This window comes from Pogona vitticeps, chromosome 8 (assembly GCF_051106095.1).
Source record: "Pogona vitticeps strain Pit_001003342236 chromosome 8, PviZW2.1, whole genome shotgun sequence".
Taxonomy (NCBI): Eukaryota; Metazoa; Chordata; class Lepidosauria; order Squamata; family Agamidae; genus Pogona; species Pogona vitticeps.
Genome location: NC_135790.1, coordinates 4,046,339 through 4,065,306, shown reverse-complemented (window position 1 = coordinate 4,065,306; position 18,968 = coordinate 4,046,339). Strand labels below are relative to the sequence as shown.

Genomic DNA, 18,968 nt, shown 5'->3' with positions numbered 1-18,968 from the left:
TTATCTTCCTTTTGTGGTCAAGCGGTCGCCATAAAAAGGAAGAAGAACAGAGGAAGCAATAAAAGGAAGAGGACCCTCTGTCTGGGGCTTCTGCTTTTTGATTTTTTTTTGTTTGTGCTCCTGTTTTGGGCATGGGGAGAAAGGTGCAGGACATCTGGTTCAGTCTTGCTCCAAGTTTGCCCATTCGTTTGTAGGGAAAAAAGCCGTCCCTTTCCTTTCTGGTCCTACTGGTCAACATACCTAATGGCCAGCGGCATGTCTTTTGCACCCCGGTGATTTCACCTCTGCAAGGAAGGGCTCGTTCCCTCCACACGTACTCATCGCCTGATGATGTCATCGGGGGAAGGAGAACCTCACGAGGGAATGAGATCGCCAGAGATATCACTTACCAGCGGGGGCTTTCCTATTCCTCCATGCTCACCACCAATGCCGTTCACCCAGAAGAGACAATCCCACATTCTGTCGCTCATCATGGGTTGTGGAATTATCATGGGATACCCAGTGCTGTGTAGTGCTTAGAGCGATGGGCTAGAACTCTGAAGACCAAGACCAGAGGTCCTTCTTGGCCATGGGAACTCTCTGGGGGAGTGGAACCGCTAAATCACTCCTTCGATATCCCATTGACCTTGAAAGTCCTATTAGGGTTGCAATAAATCAGTTACAAATTGATGGCCTATAACTAACTAAAAAAAAGAGTGGTGTCTTTGTGTGCATGATGGTCGGGTAGTCCTGGGGAACCCCAAACCACTGGAAAAGCACCATGACTTGCAAATATAACATTCCAGGTTCAACTCTTAGTACAGTGGTGCCTCACTAAACGATGTTAATCCATTCCATCAAAGTCGCTGTCTTGCAAAAACATTGTTTAGCGAAACATAGTTCCCCATTGGAATGCATTGGAATCCATTCAATGCGTTCCAACGGGGAAATCGTTGTGTAGCAAAAATTGTCCATAGGAAACCATCATCTTGTGAGCACGGGTCCCCATTGGAATGCACTGACAGCTACTCAATGCGTTCCAATGGGGAAAAATTGTTGTCTAGCAAAAATCGTCCATAGGGAAACATTGTTTTGCGAAGCGCAACAACAATTGCAGAAACCCATCATCTAGCGAATTCCTCGTCCCGTGAGGCAATCGTCTAGCGAGGCACCACTGTATTTCCACTTAAAAGGATCAAATAACAGGGAAGGTGAAACCACACAGAGCTGCTGCTGGTTGGAGAGGACAATATTAGGTTAGTCCAGTGGTTCTCAACCTTGGGTCCCCAGATGTTCTTGGACTAAAACTCCCAGAAGCTTTCACCACTCGCTGTGTTGGCCGGGATTTCTGGGAGTTGTAGTCCAAGAACCCCTGGGGAGCTAAGGTTGGGAATCACTGAGTCAGATGGATGAATAACCTGACCTATTATGAGCCAGTTTCATATCAACCGGAGTGTAAAGCACGAGGGGAAGGTTTTCGGTCAGACTGAGATCTTGGCGACGCCACAGCATTACAGATACTGCGATGCGGAGGAGAGACTTGAGGGAAAGACAGCCAGCTTTTCACGCCGGGCGGCTGTCATCACTGTGAGTAACAGACCTGTGTTTTTCTCTTTTAGGTCTTGAGAAGGACTCCTCGTGCAGCAACCCTACCAATACTGTGGTAAGTGGAAGGGAGGTTCCTGTTTTTTTTGGGGGGGGGGGAAGCCCCACCTCTCTGTGGGCCATGGTCTTCCATCCTGACCCATCACAGCCTTCAAACAGCATGATCTCTCTCCCGTTCATCCCTTACGAAACATAGAGGCATCTCTGTCGAAATCTCAAACAGCTACAGATCAGGCCAAAGAGCCCCACGTTGGAAAGAGCTCTTGGTGTTGTGCCTGCTCATGTGCATGGGTTTGCATGCTGCTACCAAACAAAGTGTGCCTCTTTGGACTGCAGATCCCATAATCCCTCATCTAGCACTACCACTGCATCTTACACTCCAGTTCATGCATGCATGAATTCTATTATTTTTCTGCCTTCTGCGGGGGGGAGAATATGCTTCCCCCCACGGTTTTAGAGATTTCCAGGATTCTCAAATCTTTGGTCCTAAGAATGAGAACATTGTGCTTATTTTTAAACAGGGGAAATGGTGGTTCTTAGCCTTGCTGAATGCAGTGTCCTGGATAATTTGCGGTCATTTTTCTTGTCTTTTTAATACATTTGAATGGGATGGCAGAACACTGGAGGACCAGGCAGAGGCTGTGCATGGGTCAGAGTGGAACTGAATCTGGTGTCACGGGGGCTGGCCTTCTTGGGTCCCAGTTTCCGAAGCCCAACTGGAGATGGTTCTTACTGGTTTCTCCTACCTTGACTCCTTGCTAATGAACACACATTAGCAGATGTGAAGAGATGTCCCATGGGCTAGCTTGCTAGTGTTCTGGGCAAGGGTGTGGGTGTCAGCAGTGATCAGGGGTAGACGGAGTTTGCAAAAGTTACTTTTGTGCATTGTCCCCATATCTCTCTCCCATTAACATAGATGCAAGCTTGAAGTTCAAAGCATCCTCAGATCCAGACAGGGAATCTCCCTCCTGTAGTCCACACCAGAGGATGTCAGGTTGGGAAAGAGTCAGCTAGCAGGAAGAATTCTTCTTCTTCTTCTTCTCCTTCTCCTTCTCCTTCTCCTTCTCCTTCTCCTTCTCCTCCTCCTCCTCCTCCTCCTCCTCCCCCTCCTCTATGGGCACTATTCAGTTTCTGTCTCATACGACAGGATTTGATGAGCGGTCTCCACCCTCATTGTGTGGCTTAACCCGCTGTGCAGAGAACCATGGATACACAGCCTTTAATTCACTGAAGGACAGGCGGGCCTAGGAATGCAGAGATAATCACAGCAATAATGATGGTGATCAAATCATAAAAGCCACCATGGAAGGAGACAACAGGATAAAAAATAATGCAAGGATGCTAAAATCTTGCCTGCAGGAAGATCTTTTAACTTCTAGCATTCTCAGGATTTTGGAAACCTGAGATCTGGTTGATTTTGGATGTAGCGTTGTGGAGGCCTACCAGCTCTTTGTAAAATAGGAGCTTAAAAATTAATTTCTAGATTAAAAAAAAAAAAGATGTGAGTGGTAAGCTATATTTACAAGGCCCTCTGCTGGTGGTTCCGCTGAGCTAGCCCTCTTGCTTGGCTGGACCTGCAGGGCTCCAATTAAGGTGCACTACAGTCTTTTTGCAGACACAGAGGAGAGGTTGAGGAAGGCTAATTTCCATATGTGTGTGTTTTAAAAATCCATTGTATTCTGGGGTGAAGCAGGGTTGATGGATACTTAGCATTAGAAAGTTGCATTTATGCTCGAAATCAATCACAAACTGCTACCTGCAGGTCAGTAACTCCCATTTTTATGCCATGTAACAGAGATGAGCAAATTATATTCTGTGAGCTACGTGCCAGCTGATGGCATTTGGTGTCGCTTTTTTCTGCAGATATTGTGGTGCTAAGACAGGGGAGCTTTATTATAGGTTAGTTTCACAGATCTTTTGCACTTGGAAAACTTTCAGGAGGTCCCAATCTTAACTAGAAATTTGTGTATTCTATATTCTCCCCAGATCTCTGATTTTCGTGCTTCAGATCTAGTATCTGGAAGGCTGGGTCCTCATCTGTATTATGCTTTGTCCAAAATTTGGTACCCATTGGTTTAGCTATCTGGCTGCAGAGCCGTAGATTGGGAATTCGATTCCGCACAGTGCCAGCCTGGGTAGCCTTGGGCAAGCTGCAGGGTCCCAGGGTGCCCCCTAGTGGAAGGGAACGGCAAACCACTTCTGTGTATTCTCTGCCTGGAAAATCCTGAAAAGGGGTCACCCTAAGTCAGAACTGACTTGACGGCACATTATTATTTTATTAAGAATGAAGGAGTTTTTAAAAAAAGACTGACTCTTGGTCTTTTCCAAGCTTGAAGTTTCAGACTCTGGTTTCTAAGGTTTTTCATTTTTTTGTTTGCATTCATGATGCAATGGTGGAGTCAGGGCAACTCTCACACAACCCCCTTGGGACCGTTGTTTTTGGCCCTTGGAGTGGACACGACCAATTTAGAAGCACCCTCCACAGTTTAAGGTGTGTTCATATTCTCTCTTGACCCGGTCCTGTTTCTTCACAGGGTCGTTCTGAGCTCTGTGCTGTGGAGAAGCCTCCTGGAATGACAACAGCTGGCGTGAAAGGAGGTGCCGAAAACCCCCTGGATGCCATTTGCCTCAGTGAAACCGACAAGATGGCGGTTCTGACTTTGATTAGAGAAGAGGTAAGAGCTTGGCTTGGGCCATCAAGGTGGAGGAGATGGAAGCAGTTGGGCGATGTTCCTTCAGCTCTCTGGCTGAAAGAACAGCGCTCCCTAGTGGGAGGCTGGTCCTGACAGTTACCACTCCCCCCCTTTTTTTAAAGACCTCACGCCTACTCCACATGTTGCTTGACAGTCAAGAGGACTAGCGTTTATAAAGCTAAAAGCTATGGTTTGCTTTCATGACTTCCAGATCATCTCGAAAGAAATTGAAGCAAACGAATGGAAGCGGAAATACGAAGGAAGCCGGCAAGAGGTTTTGGAAATGAGGTAAAACAACGGCGATCACATCTGGACTCGTACGAGCTCCCCACTCCCAGGGAACGTGTTTCTGCCCTTTTGCGAAAGCCAGGTGCAGAATTGCTGTGTCACTACAGTCAGCTTCTCTTGGTGTAGACTCTGAAATGGAGCTCAGAAGAGTTATATATTTTTTGGACTCAAATCCCCAAACTCCCCCTTCTTCCAGGGGATTATGGGGATTGAAGTCCAAAAAAGTACTTCTTCTAAGTACTGAGCTTTTCCTACACACCTGTGTATACCTCTTCGCTAGTGTTTGTTGAAGTGGGGTGGTGCTGTTTCCCCGTTTTATTTGTGCATAACTTAACAGATGAACCGGTTGAGTCTAGATGACGGTTTGGGTGCTGTAAAATAGCATGTCCATCTAGGTAAGTCTTTGGTCCAAATCTCCAGCCTCTCCTTACACCAAGGAGAAACTTTATCTCCCATCTTCGTTCTAAGGCCTACTAAAAGAGGGGTGAGGTCCAAATCAGGATTTTCTAGCATGGTAAATTTAATCTTGTTGTATTTTAGGAGTAGGCAGAGGACGGATCTGAATGTACTGGTAGATATCTGGGTAATTGCTAGTAGACTATCTAAAGATTTGTGACTCCCAGTTGGTTAATAAGAGCAAGAATGGAAAGAGCCTTCTTCTCCATCTCTATATTATCTTGCTGAAATGAAGATGGTAAGAGTAGGAACCAAGAGTGGATTTTTGCGTTTAGAAGGACTGTGAGTTCTGTGCTCCATTCAAACAAATTCTGGGGCTCAGCTTTCTTTAATTCAATGTGCAGGTTTCTTTTCCACCAGACTTAGGGTGGTGGATCGTGGGGCTGTAGAGGCAAAACACCTAACACGGTATTAAATAGAGCAGGGGTTCCCAACCTTGTAGAGGTTCTTGGACTGCAGCTCCCAGAAGCCTTTGCCACCAGCTATGCTGGCCAGGATTTCTGGGAGTTGTTGTCCAAGAACATCTGGGGACCCCAGGTTGGGAACCACTGGTCTAGAGTGTTGGTCTTGATCTGGAAGCTAGGAAGTGCATTTGTGCATACGTATCTAGAAAACTAGCTAGGTCATTTGGGACCAGTTGCTCCCTCTGAGCCTCAGCTTCCTTACAATGCTGATAGAGGGACCCTTATGCGTCCTGCTCTGGAGAAAGATTAGGATACATACAAAGAGACAAATAACAGGGTAGTAATTTAGAGCAGTGGTCCCCAACCTTGGGTCTCCAGATGTTCTTGAACTTCAACTCCCAGAAATCCTGGCCAGCAGAGGTGGTGGTGAAGGCTTCTGGGAATTGTAGTCCAAGAACATCTGGAGGCCCAAGGTTGGGGACCACTGATTTAGAGGACCCTGAAATCTAAGATTAATCTTCTGTCTTGAGAAAATAAATGGCAAGCCTTCCTAGCTGTGTCCTTCTTTTTCCTCATCTTCCTCCTTCTCCTTTTCCTCTTCAATAAGGAGAAACATTCTCTTTTTGGGACAGAAAACACATTCTTCTGTTTTCTTGAGGGGCCCCCATGTCCATGTAGGTGGGAGATGGTATCATTTTTCAACATGTCTCGTTACGGCTCCAATATAAATAATCCCAAAATGTGCCATCGCACTTTGGCTAGGAAAAATCCTGGAAGCCAGAGAGCTGAATGGATCTTTCTCGGGGGTAAAATATATCTGCAGGAGACCATTCTTTAAGGGGTATAAGAGGCATCCAGATGTTTGGGTTCAGTGTAAAAAGAAACGAGCAAATGTGATTTTCCCGTTTCCTCTCTCTAGGAAGATTGTGGCCGAATATGAGAAGACGATCGCCCAGATGATTGGTAAGCCAGTGCCCGGTTCTAGATGGCAGAGGTGGCCCAAGAGTGCCACGCTGCCAAGAGTGGGCTCTACATTGGAGGGCTTCGCTCAGGATGGCAGGGGGCTTGCGGGTCCTGTGCAATTCGGTGATGTCTGAAAAAGAATCCCAGTGGCTCAAACAAGGTTGCTGAGCTTGGAGCCTCTTCCTTCTGCATTAATATAATTTGGTGGAAGAGCTGTCGGCTGAAAATCCTGTGAGCCTTCTACCCCATCCTTCATGCACACAAAAATAAGAAGCGGAACAGCCACCTCTCTGCAGAAATTTTCAAAAATTTCTCTTTGTTACCTTGAGCTCTGTTTTCAAGGACCTATTAGCCAGTTTCAGCCCATGTAGGAAGGAAGAAAAACAAAGAACAGAGCACTGTGCCATCTTAAAGGCTAATGGGTATGTTTCAGTGGGGACATCTGTGGATCGCCCCCTACTTCCTCGGGTACATGTCTGAGGCTCCTTCAAGTCTTGTAGCATTTTAAAGATGCCGACGTTTGATTTGGTATAAGTGTTTGTGGACTGTAACCCGTGTGGCAAAGTAAGCTACCGTCACAAAACTTTATGCCAGATCAAACTTGTTGGTCTTTATGATTGTATGCCCACTGGGATCATGGGCGTGCAATAAAAATCAGAATAAAATTGTCTTGTGTGGTTTCCTTAAAATGAAGCATGTAATCTATGACAGCAAAAACTTAGATTTGGATTTGAGAAGGTGGTCTGTACAGTGCTCTGTATTCTGGGTTCTCTGGTATGATGATGGACTTTGAAGCAGGCTGCTAGAATTGAAGTGTAGCTTTATTGCAGGATGCTAAGACTTTCTTGGAGGGAATGGCCAGCAAAGAAATATTAACGTGAATGAACAAAGACACGTACAATACAGAAAGCTAGACTGCTTTGGTCACATAATGAGAAAGAAAACAAGCAAAGGGAAAGCAGATGGCTACAGCTTGATTGTTCAAGGTGGAATAAGTGCTGAAAAAAACTGCAGGCAGGAGAAGACTTTAGTGGCTGAAGCATCTGGCAAACTTGTTTCGATGCAGGATAAGCTCATTGTTTAGAACTGCTGTATCCAAAATTGCAATGAGTGCAAGGCTGTTGAACCTGAGGGAGGAGAGAGACAAGAAGATACTGCAAAATGTTTAATTTTTCTTCTTCCCACGAAAGTCTAGTTTTAGTGCTTGTAAAAGAACAAGTTCCTAGATCTTATGGCTGTGAGATTAAGCCTTGAAAGCATGCATTCTTCCTAGAATCCGAGGTGGCTGAAGTTTTGCACTGCTCAGGGGATGAAAAAGGCCCGTTTCTCGGAATCACCCAAATCTTGCTAGGTTTTGTTGTCCTCCGGATATGGCTCAGGTTCTGCTCCCATGAGCCTCAGCCAGAATGGCCAGGGGTTACCGTGGTGGAAATTGGATTCCACTAATACCTTGAGGGCCACTGCTTGTCCATTCCTGGCTAAGAAAATATTGTTTTAAAATGATGGCAGAGAAAGAATGGAGGCTGAGCACAGGATTCTTCTGGGCTTGGGGAGATTTTGAGTGGCTCGGCACTTCCTGTATTGATTGTTTAGCGCTCTCTTCTCCTATGACCTTGGCATCAAATCTAGATAAGAATGAAGCCTCTTTTCTGCTACAGGAGATCCACGTGGTACGGCCCTCTCCCTTCCAGGCAGACGTAACCTTTTGCCTTTGTATTCACAGAGGATGAGCAGAGGACGAACATGGCATCTCAAAAGAGTCTCCAGCAGCTCACAATGGAGAAAGAACAGGCGCTGTCAGACCTGAATTCAGTGGAGAGATCTCTGTCTGACCTCTTCAGGAGATACGAGAATCTGAAAGGGGTCCTGGAAGGCTTTAAAAAGGTGCTTCCACCTGTTTCAAAGGACGCATTTGCTAGACCAAGGGTGGGGTCTGAGGGTTTCCATCACCTACCCCTGGACTTTGGAAGGGCACACTCTCTCCTATGTCCGGTCCATGTCCAAAATAATTTTACAGGCTTTTTTAAAGACTGAAAAATCTCCCTCATGCCCCCTAATGGCCACTTTTTTAAAAATAAAAAATGTAATTTAGGAGAAACATCCCTTCCCCTTCCCTGGGTGCTGGTGGAGAGCTCCAGAACATGGCAAGATGGGTCTCCCAATCTCTCAAAGAGCACAAAAAAATCTTTTTAAAAATCAGGGGTGTGTGGAAGCTGGAGGTCTTCGGGACCTGTGGGGGCATATATTGCTTACTCCTCTGCAAGACAGAAGCTCAGCATCTTAGTCATATATTTCATGCATTTGCTGCAGGCTGGATGTGTGTGTGTGTGTATCTGGCAGTTTCAAGCTTTGAATTGGATACTCAAGACTTTCCCTTACATTATTAAATCCACATGTTTTGCTGACTTGTGTTTTCTAGAACGAAGAAGCGTTGAAGAAATGTGCTCAGGATTATCTGAATCGCGTCAAGCAGGAAGAACAGCGTTATCAGGCCTTGAAAATCCATGCCGAAGAGAAGTTAGACAAGTGAGAAGCTTAAGGCATTCAGAGGCACGCGGGGCTAAAACTAGATTGGTGCTTATGAACTACAACTCCCGGAATTTTCCTGGTAGTGGCCTGGGGAATTCTGGGGACTGCAGTTCAAGAACCTAAATTTGCACCCCTCTAGGTAAAAAAAAGATTCAGTGTCTACAGCACAGCAGAAAGAAGCCTGGGTTGTGTGAGTCCCCCACTTCCATCTTGAGCTGCTTTTAAGTACTCTTGGGGGGCGGCAGGAAAAAGCAGGAAGCAAAGAAAAAGAAAGAGGCTTCAGTTTTACTTTAGTAGATGCCGAATCTGTTGTTTATGCAACCCTACTTTATATGTTTGTTTGTTTGCACCCATGTAACTGGGTTGGCAGTGGTGGGTTATGATTGTATTCCTCAAAATACAGTATGGGCCACAGTATCTACCGGGGATGGGTTGCGAGGCACACCTGCACCCACCCAGAGATGCTGAAAAACATGGATGTATTGGATGCAATGTATTGCATGGTCTCTGGCTCCCTTTTGTGGCCAGTTCTGGTGAACACACCCTGGAAATACATATATATAGGTATTTCTGAGGTTTTTTAATTATTTTCAGCCAGCGGATAAGTGAATCAGGAGATCTTGATCCTGCAGATGGGGGCAGGGGAGTTTCCTACTACATATCCTGCAGACAACCCTCTTCAGCTTCTAACTTGGCTGCACATGTTTTGCTTAGAAGTTCCATGAACTGTGGTTCAAAAAAGGGGGGTGCTGTAGGTTTCTAGGGTGATTTGGAAGATAAATCTTCTCTCTCTCTCTCTCTCTCTCCCTCCCCCCACCTGGCCCTTGTAGAGCCAATGAAGAAATTGCTCAGGTGCGTGCTAAGGCCACAGCTGAGAGTGCAGCTCTCCACGCCGGGCTCAGGAAGGAGCAAATGAAGGTGGAATCTCTGGAAAGAGCCCTCCAGCAAAAGGTAACAGATCTTCCTTCTCGTGCCGCTGGCCTTCCTGGTTTTCCTATCTCTCTGTTGGGAAAAGCAGCTGGGTGTCTGCACTTACATGTCGTTTGCAGTTCATTGGCTGAAATCCTGTTATGCAGCTTTGCGTGCATAATGGTGATGGTGTCATCATCGGCAGGAAATCACCACTGATTAAAGGCAAACTGCCACCAATTCAAGGTGATTTTGGGGTGCCCATGTCTGATACACAATGTGATGCAACCACATGCATCCCAAAATCCCCAATGGAAGTGTTTCATCAGCTTTCCACTGCAGGTAATGTCATTCCATTATGCATGAGGAGCTACACAACAGGATTTTATGGTTTTATTGTTTTTGTCCTGGAAGGGTTGCTTTCTGATTTGAGATGTGATGGTGGCCTTCCCAGTTGACAGCATTCAGGAGAGGGCATATATGCCACAGAGCACATGGGACCAGCACAGTGTACACACAGAGGACTGTGTGTTTGTAACTTAGCTTTTAAAGTGACATTGCTGCTTTCTTAGGTATGGGAGAGATTTTTGACAGAGGGATGCTTTCAAGCCTGTCTCTTCCCATGTATACATTGATGTGACTGCACTGTGAGGAAAACCCAATTTATTTAGAGTTTGTCAAACCTGGTCTGTGCAGCTTCCCACAGGTGAAAGTACCATAACTGTCCACATGTTGCAGAAGCCCACAGAGGCTGGGGCATAAATCTGTAATGAAGAAGAGAGCCATTTTTGTTGATTAGCAGTTTCCACTGGGATCACCACTTCCCCCATCCATTTAAAAATATCTTTATAAATATATGCAAGGGACGTGGTGGCGCTGTGGGCTAAACCGCAGAAGCCTGTGCTGCAGGGTCAAAAGACCAAGCAGTTGTAAGATTGAATCCATGCGACGGAGTGAGCTCCTGTCGCTTGTCCCAGCTCCCGCCAACCTAGCGGTTCGAAAGCATGTAAATGCGAGTAGATCAATAGGAACCACTTCGGTGGGAAGGTAACAGCGTTCCGTGTCTAAGTCGCACTGGCCATGTGACCACGGAAGACTGTCTTCGGACAAACGCTGGCTCTATGGCTTGGAAACGGGGATGAGCACCGCCCCCTAGAGTCGAACACGACTGGACAAAAATTGTCAAGGGGAACCTTTACCTTTATCTTATATAAATATATATATTCCATTAAAAATTATGCTTGCCAAAGTAATGCTGTACCAGGTAAGTGCTATGTCACTTTAGAATATATATATATATATTCTAAAGAGACATAGCGACACAGCACTACTTTGGCAAGCATAATTTTTTTAAATGGAAAAAAATTTTAAGGAGGGAAGACAGGAAGTGCTCAGTTAAAGGGAGCCAATGTAACAGCATGCCCAATGACACTCCCATAACCGCCACTTTGAATAATCAGGTGGTGACTCATACCAGAAAGCACGGACCAGCAATGTCTGCCAAATCAGAGCAAAATAAACTACCACCTGCAAGCTGAACAAAAAAAAGAGAGTCATTTCTCCAGTGAAATACACTGGGTTTGCCTGTGCTAAGCTTTACATCATTTAAACATTTACACTGTTTTTAAATTTTGATTTTATCTGTGCTGAATCCAGCACAAACTGGGGGGATAAACAGCCAATGTAATTGTGCCTACAACCACCTTTTTAAATATTTATATCAGTTCTTGGTTTGCCTTTTCCACTTGGGAGGGCAATCATGGATGTGATCAGGTCACGTAGTAAATGTGTCATGAAACTGGGCTGTTGAATCAACTGGTCACGATTCGGGAAGCTACCAGCAAAGCTCATATGCCCCTGGTTGGGTAATCTCTTTAACTTAGGAAAGCAAAATGTATGTACATTGAATTGTCAGTATTGTGTTCTTATCTTGCAGTCTGGCTGCTTTTATTGTTTGCTCTTGTATGATGGAGTGAGTCATCGTCTTTTTATTGTCTTTTTATTGTGTTTGATTTGTATTGTTATCCTCCTGGTCACCACTTCGGCGGCCCTAGGAACTCAAAAGGAGCAATAAGGCTGCCAATGATATTTTGTATTCTGAAGAAGGCTCTTGAGTGCATTTTGGTAAACTTCTTAAGTATTTAGGGCCGATGGTCCTTTCGGAACCATAGAAAAATGGCTGCATAAGGATTAATTATTAAAACAATTAAAAGATTCCACTTGGAAATCTACAAGTTTGTCTCTTAATTTTTGTCATTCTTTTTTCTGTGGAACTGTTTGACAGTATAGTTTTTGTCTGAGATTAAGAACCTGCAGCCACCTTGATGCTGTTCAACTAGTGTTTGAAGAGACGCTTGTCCAGCAGGCCGAGGCAAAGAGGCAGTCCCAAAAGCAGCAAAACCAGGGAGCTGGACAGGGGACAGATTGGATTTGTCCTCAGTGTGGAAGGGATGGTCACTCTCGAATTGGCCTCTTCAGTCACACTAGGTGCTGTTCCAAGTCCTTTATACAGAGCACGACACCATAGTCTCTCAAGACTGAAGGATGCCTACTACTACAGTGTCCCACAGTGTAGTTCACCTGGAAGTGAAGTAGCAGTGCAGTACATCTTGGAAGACTGCTTGTTGTCCATCTTGGCCTACATGATCTATCCTTTTAATCAGGGATGCTGGCAGGTCTTCGGGCCTGAGTCCCGGGTTTGAGTCTATGGGTCTAAGTTAAAGATGTAAAATTTCCGAAAATCTCAATTTTTTTTCCAGAAAAAAACAACAAAAAATTCTTTTCCGGAAAAAAAAATGGAAATTTCCAGAAATTTTACATCTCTCCTCAAGAGTCTTCAGTAAATGTCTATTTTTTCCTATAAAAAACATTTTTTCTTTGGTGTGTGTTTTTTTTAATGGACATTTTCGGAAATTTTACACCTCGAATCCAAATTGTGAGTCATTGGCTTGGTCCTTGGAACTTGGACCCAAAGACTCAGACTGCGCATGCACCACCTAGTTGATAGGCTGGCACATGCGCAGAAGATAGCAGGCTGACTTCTCAGAGCCAGCCCCTGCCTTAGTGCATGGGTGGTGGATACGTGGGTGAAGGCAGACGCCGATTTCTTGGGAGGGAATACAGGTCTGATGCCCCTGAGAATGATGTTGGGGACGTCAGTGGGACTCTGAACGTGAGTTGCAAGTGAAGTCTGAGTCTTTAAAAAAAATATCTGAGCGACTCTCCAGTGCCACTTAAGTTGGAGTCGACCGCATGTCACCCACCGTGAGTCCCTGCTTTCCACTGGTTCAGTCTGTGTCGCTGCTGTTGTATCCTGCACTGGTAACATGGAAGTGATGGAAAAGATTTAATTCTTCCTTTCTTCTCCATCTATGTATGTCTTTCAGAACCAGGAAATCGAAGAACTGACTAAGATCTGTGATGAGTTGATTGCCAAACTGGGGAAGACCGACTGATCCTCGTCTCCCCCTTGCCCAGAGCACCACGCTCGGCTGCTGCCTGTGGTCGGCCTGCATCCCCAAGCGAGCACCTTGCCTTATTTTCCAGAAATAATCTCTCCCCACCAACCACCCCTGCAAGAGAGAGAAGAAGCACAGCCTCCCCCTCGCCCAACCTCGGTGTCAAAATGTTCCCACCTGCAAGGCCAAGAAGGTGGAAGCTCTACTCTCTGCTCATTGCCTAGAGTTATTCTGGTTTATTGCTTCCCACCTGCATTTCTGCGACCTGGTGCGGGCAGGCAGCCTTGACTGTAGGAGCCCGGCTGATATAAGCAGGCTGCATGTTACTGATGCTGCCATCTCTGCAAGGATGCAGTTGAGAACAGGGCTAAGCTGCTCCTTAAGTAGGGTGACTTTCCAGTCCATCCAAGGTATCTGGTGCACAGTGTCCTGATGAAAACAGAGTTTCCAGATAATGCTTGCAATTGGGTGGTGGGTTGGATCGGGCACAGTTTGCTAGAGCCGGTGTTCCATGGTCTGCGGTGGCAAAGGCACTAGTGGAACATGGGCTTAGCTGTATTTGAGATCAGGAGAAAATGAGGCCGATGCAGCTGTTTCATGATGCTCAGGTTGGCTGCCTATGGAATCCAGAATTTTGGGTCAACCATGATCAGGCAGGAGGAAAGAAAGAAAGAGCACCTGTTCCGTCCTCATTATTATGGAGAACAGTCGGGGGCTACTTGAACATGAAGACTTTGGCAACCTGGGAAGTCTTTGCCGTAGTCCATTGTTTGATCTTCAAGTTTATGGCTTGGCTGTGAAGACCAACGTGGTTGCCCTGCTAGAACATACATTTCAGTTAGTACGCTTGAACGCCATAGCTTGAGGATGCTGTCCCTTCACGGGAGAGCGGAAGACAGAGAGCACAAAGTTCCCATTTTCCATCTGAAATGGAGGGTGTTCCATATATTTTATCCTTTGTTAAGGCAATCTTTGTTAAGATGCTGCTGTTTTCTCTTTGGAAGCCGGCCGGCGGAGCAGAAGTCCTAACTCCTGCATCCATCATTGTGTCCACTTGAAGCACCTTTTCCTTCTTCTCTCGAAGTTCCCTGAGAATCTGAATTCATTTCAGTCTTGGGACATGTCACAAGGAATCCCACCAGGCCAGACTGTAAGCAGAGTAATTTCAGTTGGCATCTAGTGGTCCTGGCAGTTACAAGCTGTGGTTGTTTTTGATAAATTTAGGAGAGAGAGGAGTAGTAGTTACACTTACCAGCCTGTTCCTCCCCCCCCCAAAAAAAGCCATCAACTGGACTCAGTCCTCAAGTCCATTCTGATTTCTTGGTCCATTGATGAACCAGTGAAGCACTTTGATTTCTCCGGCAAGGAATAATCAACCCCTCCCAAGGGCCAGCGTTAAACTGATGCACCAAAAGTCTTCTGACAGTACTTGTAGGTTGGTTCATCTGCAGCTTTTCTGTGCATAGTAAATTTCACATGCCGTCTTTAGGATCTTCAGCATCTTGAGAACCTCTGCTACCATGTGACGTGTCTGTTTTCCTCGGTCAAACAAGATCTCTAGCCCTTATGGTTGGGCCAAATGCCTTTAATGACATATAGGCTGCACCTCCAATGCTCTGGAGGTGGAACCTGAATCGTAGTCACCCATTGACCCTTCAGGGTGGTTGGGGAGCTTAATGTGGGGAAGGGTGCCCTCCCCTCATCAAATCAATAGTGAAAACCCTTTTCCTTTTGAGCAGAAAGAGCCAGCCTTTCCAGTGAGGTGGTTTGGTTCCTCAGCAAGCTTGTCTGGAATGTCTCACTTTTTATTCACGTGTCACGGTAGACTCCTCCACTGCAACACTCTTGTCACACTCTCCTCTCACCTTTCTCACGTCCATCCCCTCACTGCCACACTGCTTCTGGCCAGCAGCTTGTGGTTGTGAAAGGGGGCACACTCAGGATCATACACTAGGCCAGCCAACAGGTGTGTGTGTGTGTGTGTTTGGAGCCTGGCATCTTGAACCTTAAGCTTTGGGCCCCAGGATTCTTCACCTGGTTTGTTTGCTTCTTTTAAAACATTTTATGCAGCTTTTTGCTCACCCGGAAGTGGCTGGTAGCAAGCAGAAGGGAGCGCCGGAAGAGGCACTCCTCCGTCCTGTCTCCCAGCTACAGGGACAATTCCTATAAATGTTGGTTAATCTACTCCTCTTGATGACGATGTGGAGGGATGAGGCTTACCCATCAGTTCTTGGGAGACTGGAGGTGAAGCCTGTTGCATTACCCTCCTGCGTGTGAGTTTTCAATCACGTCGTCAGGTTCCCCCGGACTGCACTCCTTCTCCAACCTGGCGCTTTGCCCACTGTGTTGGACTACCATGCACATAAGCTACACCCAGCTGTGGATTATGGAGGTGGGTAGTCTCATAACCTCGGGGGCACCCAAAGTGAGGAAGGCAGGCTGGGCAGTCCCGAAAGGGGAGGTGGAAGCAAAGACAGGAGAGATTTCCTCCAGGGACAGCCCTGCTTTCTCCTCAGACCCTGTGGCTTTAGCCCATCGTCCAGTTGTTGGCCAGCTGTTCAGTGGTTGCACTTTTTGTCCATTGTGTGCATGTGCGCGCACGAACTCACCTGCGCACCGTGCCAAACACCCTCTTGTCTTGTGTGCCTCCCAAGCCTGCCACTGGAATGTGGGTGAAGAAGATTCCTAAGGAATGACAATTATTAACTATAATATGGTTATTATAGTCTGTGCGGATATGAAATATATATTAATATATAGTGTTGCACTATATATATATAATGGTTATAGTTCTATATAGTGGGTGGTGTGTGTGGTATAAATTGGTAAAACTGTTATACCTGATAGGATCTGGTGAGCCAAAAGGAAATGATGTCCGAGCTGGCTGTCTTTATAATCTCATCTCTGTGGGATTTTTCTTTCCATCTGGGGATAACCTTTGCAAGAGGATTGGAAAGGGGACCGGCTGGCTGGCAGGCAATGGGTTTCAGGAGGGGACATTTCCTGTGTCCGCACCAGCAGGCGGCCGGTTTTAGTGCTTTTACAGCATAGCTCTCTCACGTAGAGCTTGAAGGCAGCCCCCATACCAGCAAAGGGGCCAGTCCTCATCCAGTTGTCCCTGCATTCAGAAGCGGGTTTGACACTGGGTCATGCCAGGCTGCTATGCCCACACCTGCTTTTGAACTGTCTTGAATACCCGGACACAACTTGGTTCTGATGACAGCAGAAAATGCAGGTAGTCCGTGCTCAGTATAGATCCGTATACATTGATTATTCTCCTTCCGATGCATGTCAAAGTAAACCTGTCTGCGCCTTCGGCTAAACATCTAGGGGCCAGGAAACTCCAGCTAGACCTTAGAAACATCCGTGTTAAAGCTAAAATGTTACCATCCCTTAGAAAATTAAATCATGAATATGAAGACGTTTGAGTGGGTATTTTAACAGCAGGTCAGTATATGTGCACTGTTAGTGGCGTGTTACCTTTAAATTTTAAAATCGTCAGTTAAAAGCTGTGAAAATGGCCATCCTCCACAAATTACCACCAACAAGTAATTGGAAGTGATTTTGTTTTGCAAGTGATTGAAAGAAAAACTGGTTGGTTAAACATTCTAACAAATTACAGGTAACCAGTTAAATTTTAACAGTTCTGAGCACTGGTTCCTGCAGTATATTCTGGCGTCTGTTCTTCCACGTTAGGGGAAGTGCTCAGAATAAACTTGACCTGTGCAAGGCCTTGCTCATTTATTTGCCATCCTCCACGCAGCACTGATTCAGATGCAGCAGTTGTTTCTGTACGTCCTGATGGTTCCATTCTTTTTCCCACCATCCATACGACGTTAGCTTATCCCACTAGTTCATTGCTTTTTTCACTGATACTTTGTGTCTTTCAATACTTCCGATCGCCGTCGCTTGTATTTCGTCTTGCTTTTTTCCTGGGATAAGGAGGTAGAGTTTGTTACTATGGTGCTTCTTTTTGGGGGAAATTCACCAGGACAGCTGCGAGACTCCCAGTCAGAAAGTCACAATTCATCAGAAGCTCTAGCAAAGAACTGAACTTCTTAAGTATTCTTCAAAGAGTTCTTTAGAAGTTTTCCTATGGAGAGACAGTTACCTTAGAGAGAAGAAAATTGGCTTTTAAAGAGAGAGTTTAAATGTGAATCCAAATAATTCCCATCCTTTTCCAGAGCCAAGAGGGTGAAACTTTTGCTCCATTCTGAAGGGCTTTCAGATGTTTCTGTAGGTGGGGGGGAATCCACACACTATTGAATTATATCCTGATATCACACCAATAGCTGGTGAAAAGTTGTAGTAGATCAGAGATGAGCATCTTTTGCAAACGGATGGATGCTGCAGCACACGTCTTCCCTCTCCATTGGTCCTCTGCCTAGAGCTCACAGGACAGGCTGCCCAACAACATCACGGTTTCCTGTCCTGGACTGGATCCCGTTTAATAGAAATCCAACATGGCGGGTGTTTGCTTCTCCCCAGAACTGCCACGCTTCACCCTCTCTGCCTTGAAATCTAAACAAGCCCCCCTTTGTACCAAGGACCCCCCCCTGCCGCACGATGGCCATTGCTCTCTGTCTATGTCCAATTGCCCGAAGCTCTTGTATGTTACAAAACGTCTCGTAAAAACTCCGCCGTAAGCTGACTGTTAATTGAGTGCCCGGTGCCATCGGGCAAAGATCCTCCCCCAGGCCAAGGCAACCCTGCAGTCCTGCTTGCTTTGTACAGTGGGTGTAAGCTCCCACCTTCACATATTTGATATGTATGATAATTTCCCTTTTCTACTGTATGTCAGGTAAATATTTGTAAGAATTATACTCACACAAATGAGATTATTATAAGGATTACTAATATATTTTTCCCATGTTCCATTGCCTGAATAATAATAAAAAATGTGTTTCCAAGCTGGGTATGCTTCCTCCCTACCTCTTTTTCTTGTATGGAAAGTTTGTGTTGGGGGGGGGGAGGAAGCTCTTCTTTCTAGTTTCATTTTTAAAGGCTGACAGCCGTGTGTTTTTGAGGCATACACGTTGCACATTTCCAGGACTCTGCTGGAGCAAGTTTATCATAGAATCCTAGAATAATGTGTTGGAAGAGGCTTATAAGGCCATCAAATCCAACCCCCGGTTTAAGGCAGGAATCCAAGGCAAAGCAGATCTGACAGATGTTTGTCCACTCTCCTCTTGAATGCCTCCAGCACTGGAGCGCTCACCACCTCTTGAGGTCATACGTTCCATTGTCATACTGTTCTAACAGCTAGGAAGTTTTTCCTGATATTCACACTAAATCTGGCTTCCTGCAGTTTGCGCCCATTCTTATGTGTCCTGCACTCTGGGATGACAGAGAACAGATCCTGCCCCTCCTCTGTATGAGTATCGTTCAAGTATTTGAAAAGTGCTGTCCTATCTCCCTTCAGTCGTCTTCTCCCAAGGCTAAATATGCCCAGTTCTTTCCATCTTTCCTCATGGGGCTTGGCTTCCAACTAGCTGTTGATCCTTGCTACCCTTCTCTGAACTTGCTCCAGTTTGTTGGCATCCTTCTTCAAGTGTGGTGCCCAGAATTGTATACAGTACGCAAGGTGAGGCCTGACCACTGCTGAATAGAGGAGAACTAGTATCTCGCAAGATTTGGAGACTATGCTTTGTTCAATTCAGCCTAAAATCACATTTGCCTTTTTT

General features: G+C 45.8%; 1 protein-coding gene across 4 annotated transcripts in view; it reads left to right on the top strand.

The window, feature by feature from the left end:
- TACC1 (transforming acidic coiled-coil containing protein 1) overlaps positions 1-18,198 on the top strand; it is a 77,346-nt gene extending 59,148 nt beyond the window's left edge. For all 4 annotated transcript variants that reach the window (XM_078379654.1, XM_078379655.1, XM_078379653.1 and 1 more), the window contains 8 exons: positions 1,599-1,642; positions 4,119-4,259; positions 4,489-4,565; positions 6,345-6,388; positions 8,112-8,272; positions 8,808-8,914; positions 9,748-9,868; positions 13,213-18,198. In XM_078379654.1, the coding sequence (XP_078235780.1) occupies positions 1,599-1,642; positions 4,119-4,259; positions 4,489-4,565; positions 6,345-6,388; positions 8,112-8,272; positions 8,808-8,914; positions 9,748-9,868; positions 13,213-13,281 (764 nt within the window). In that variant the 3' untranslated portion in view covers positions 13,282-18,198. The remainder of the gene's footprint in view (positions 1-1,598; positions 1,643-4,118; positions 4,260-4,488; positions 4,566-6,344; positions 6,389-8,111; positions 8,273-8,807; positions 8,915-9,747; positions 9,869-13,212) is intronic.
- The last annotated feature ends 770 nt before the right edge of the window (positions 18,199-18,968 follow it).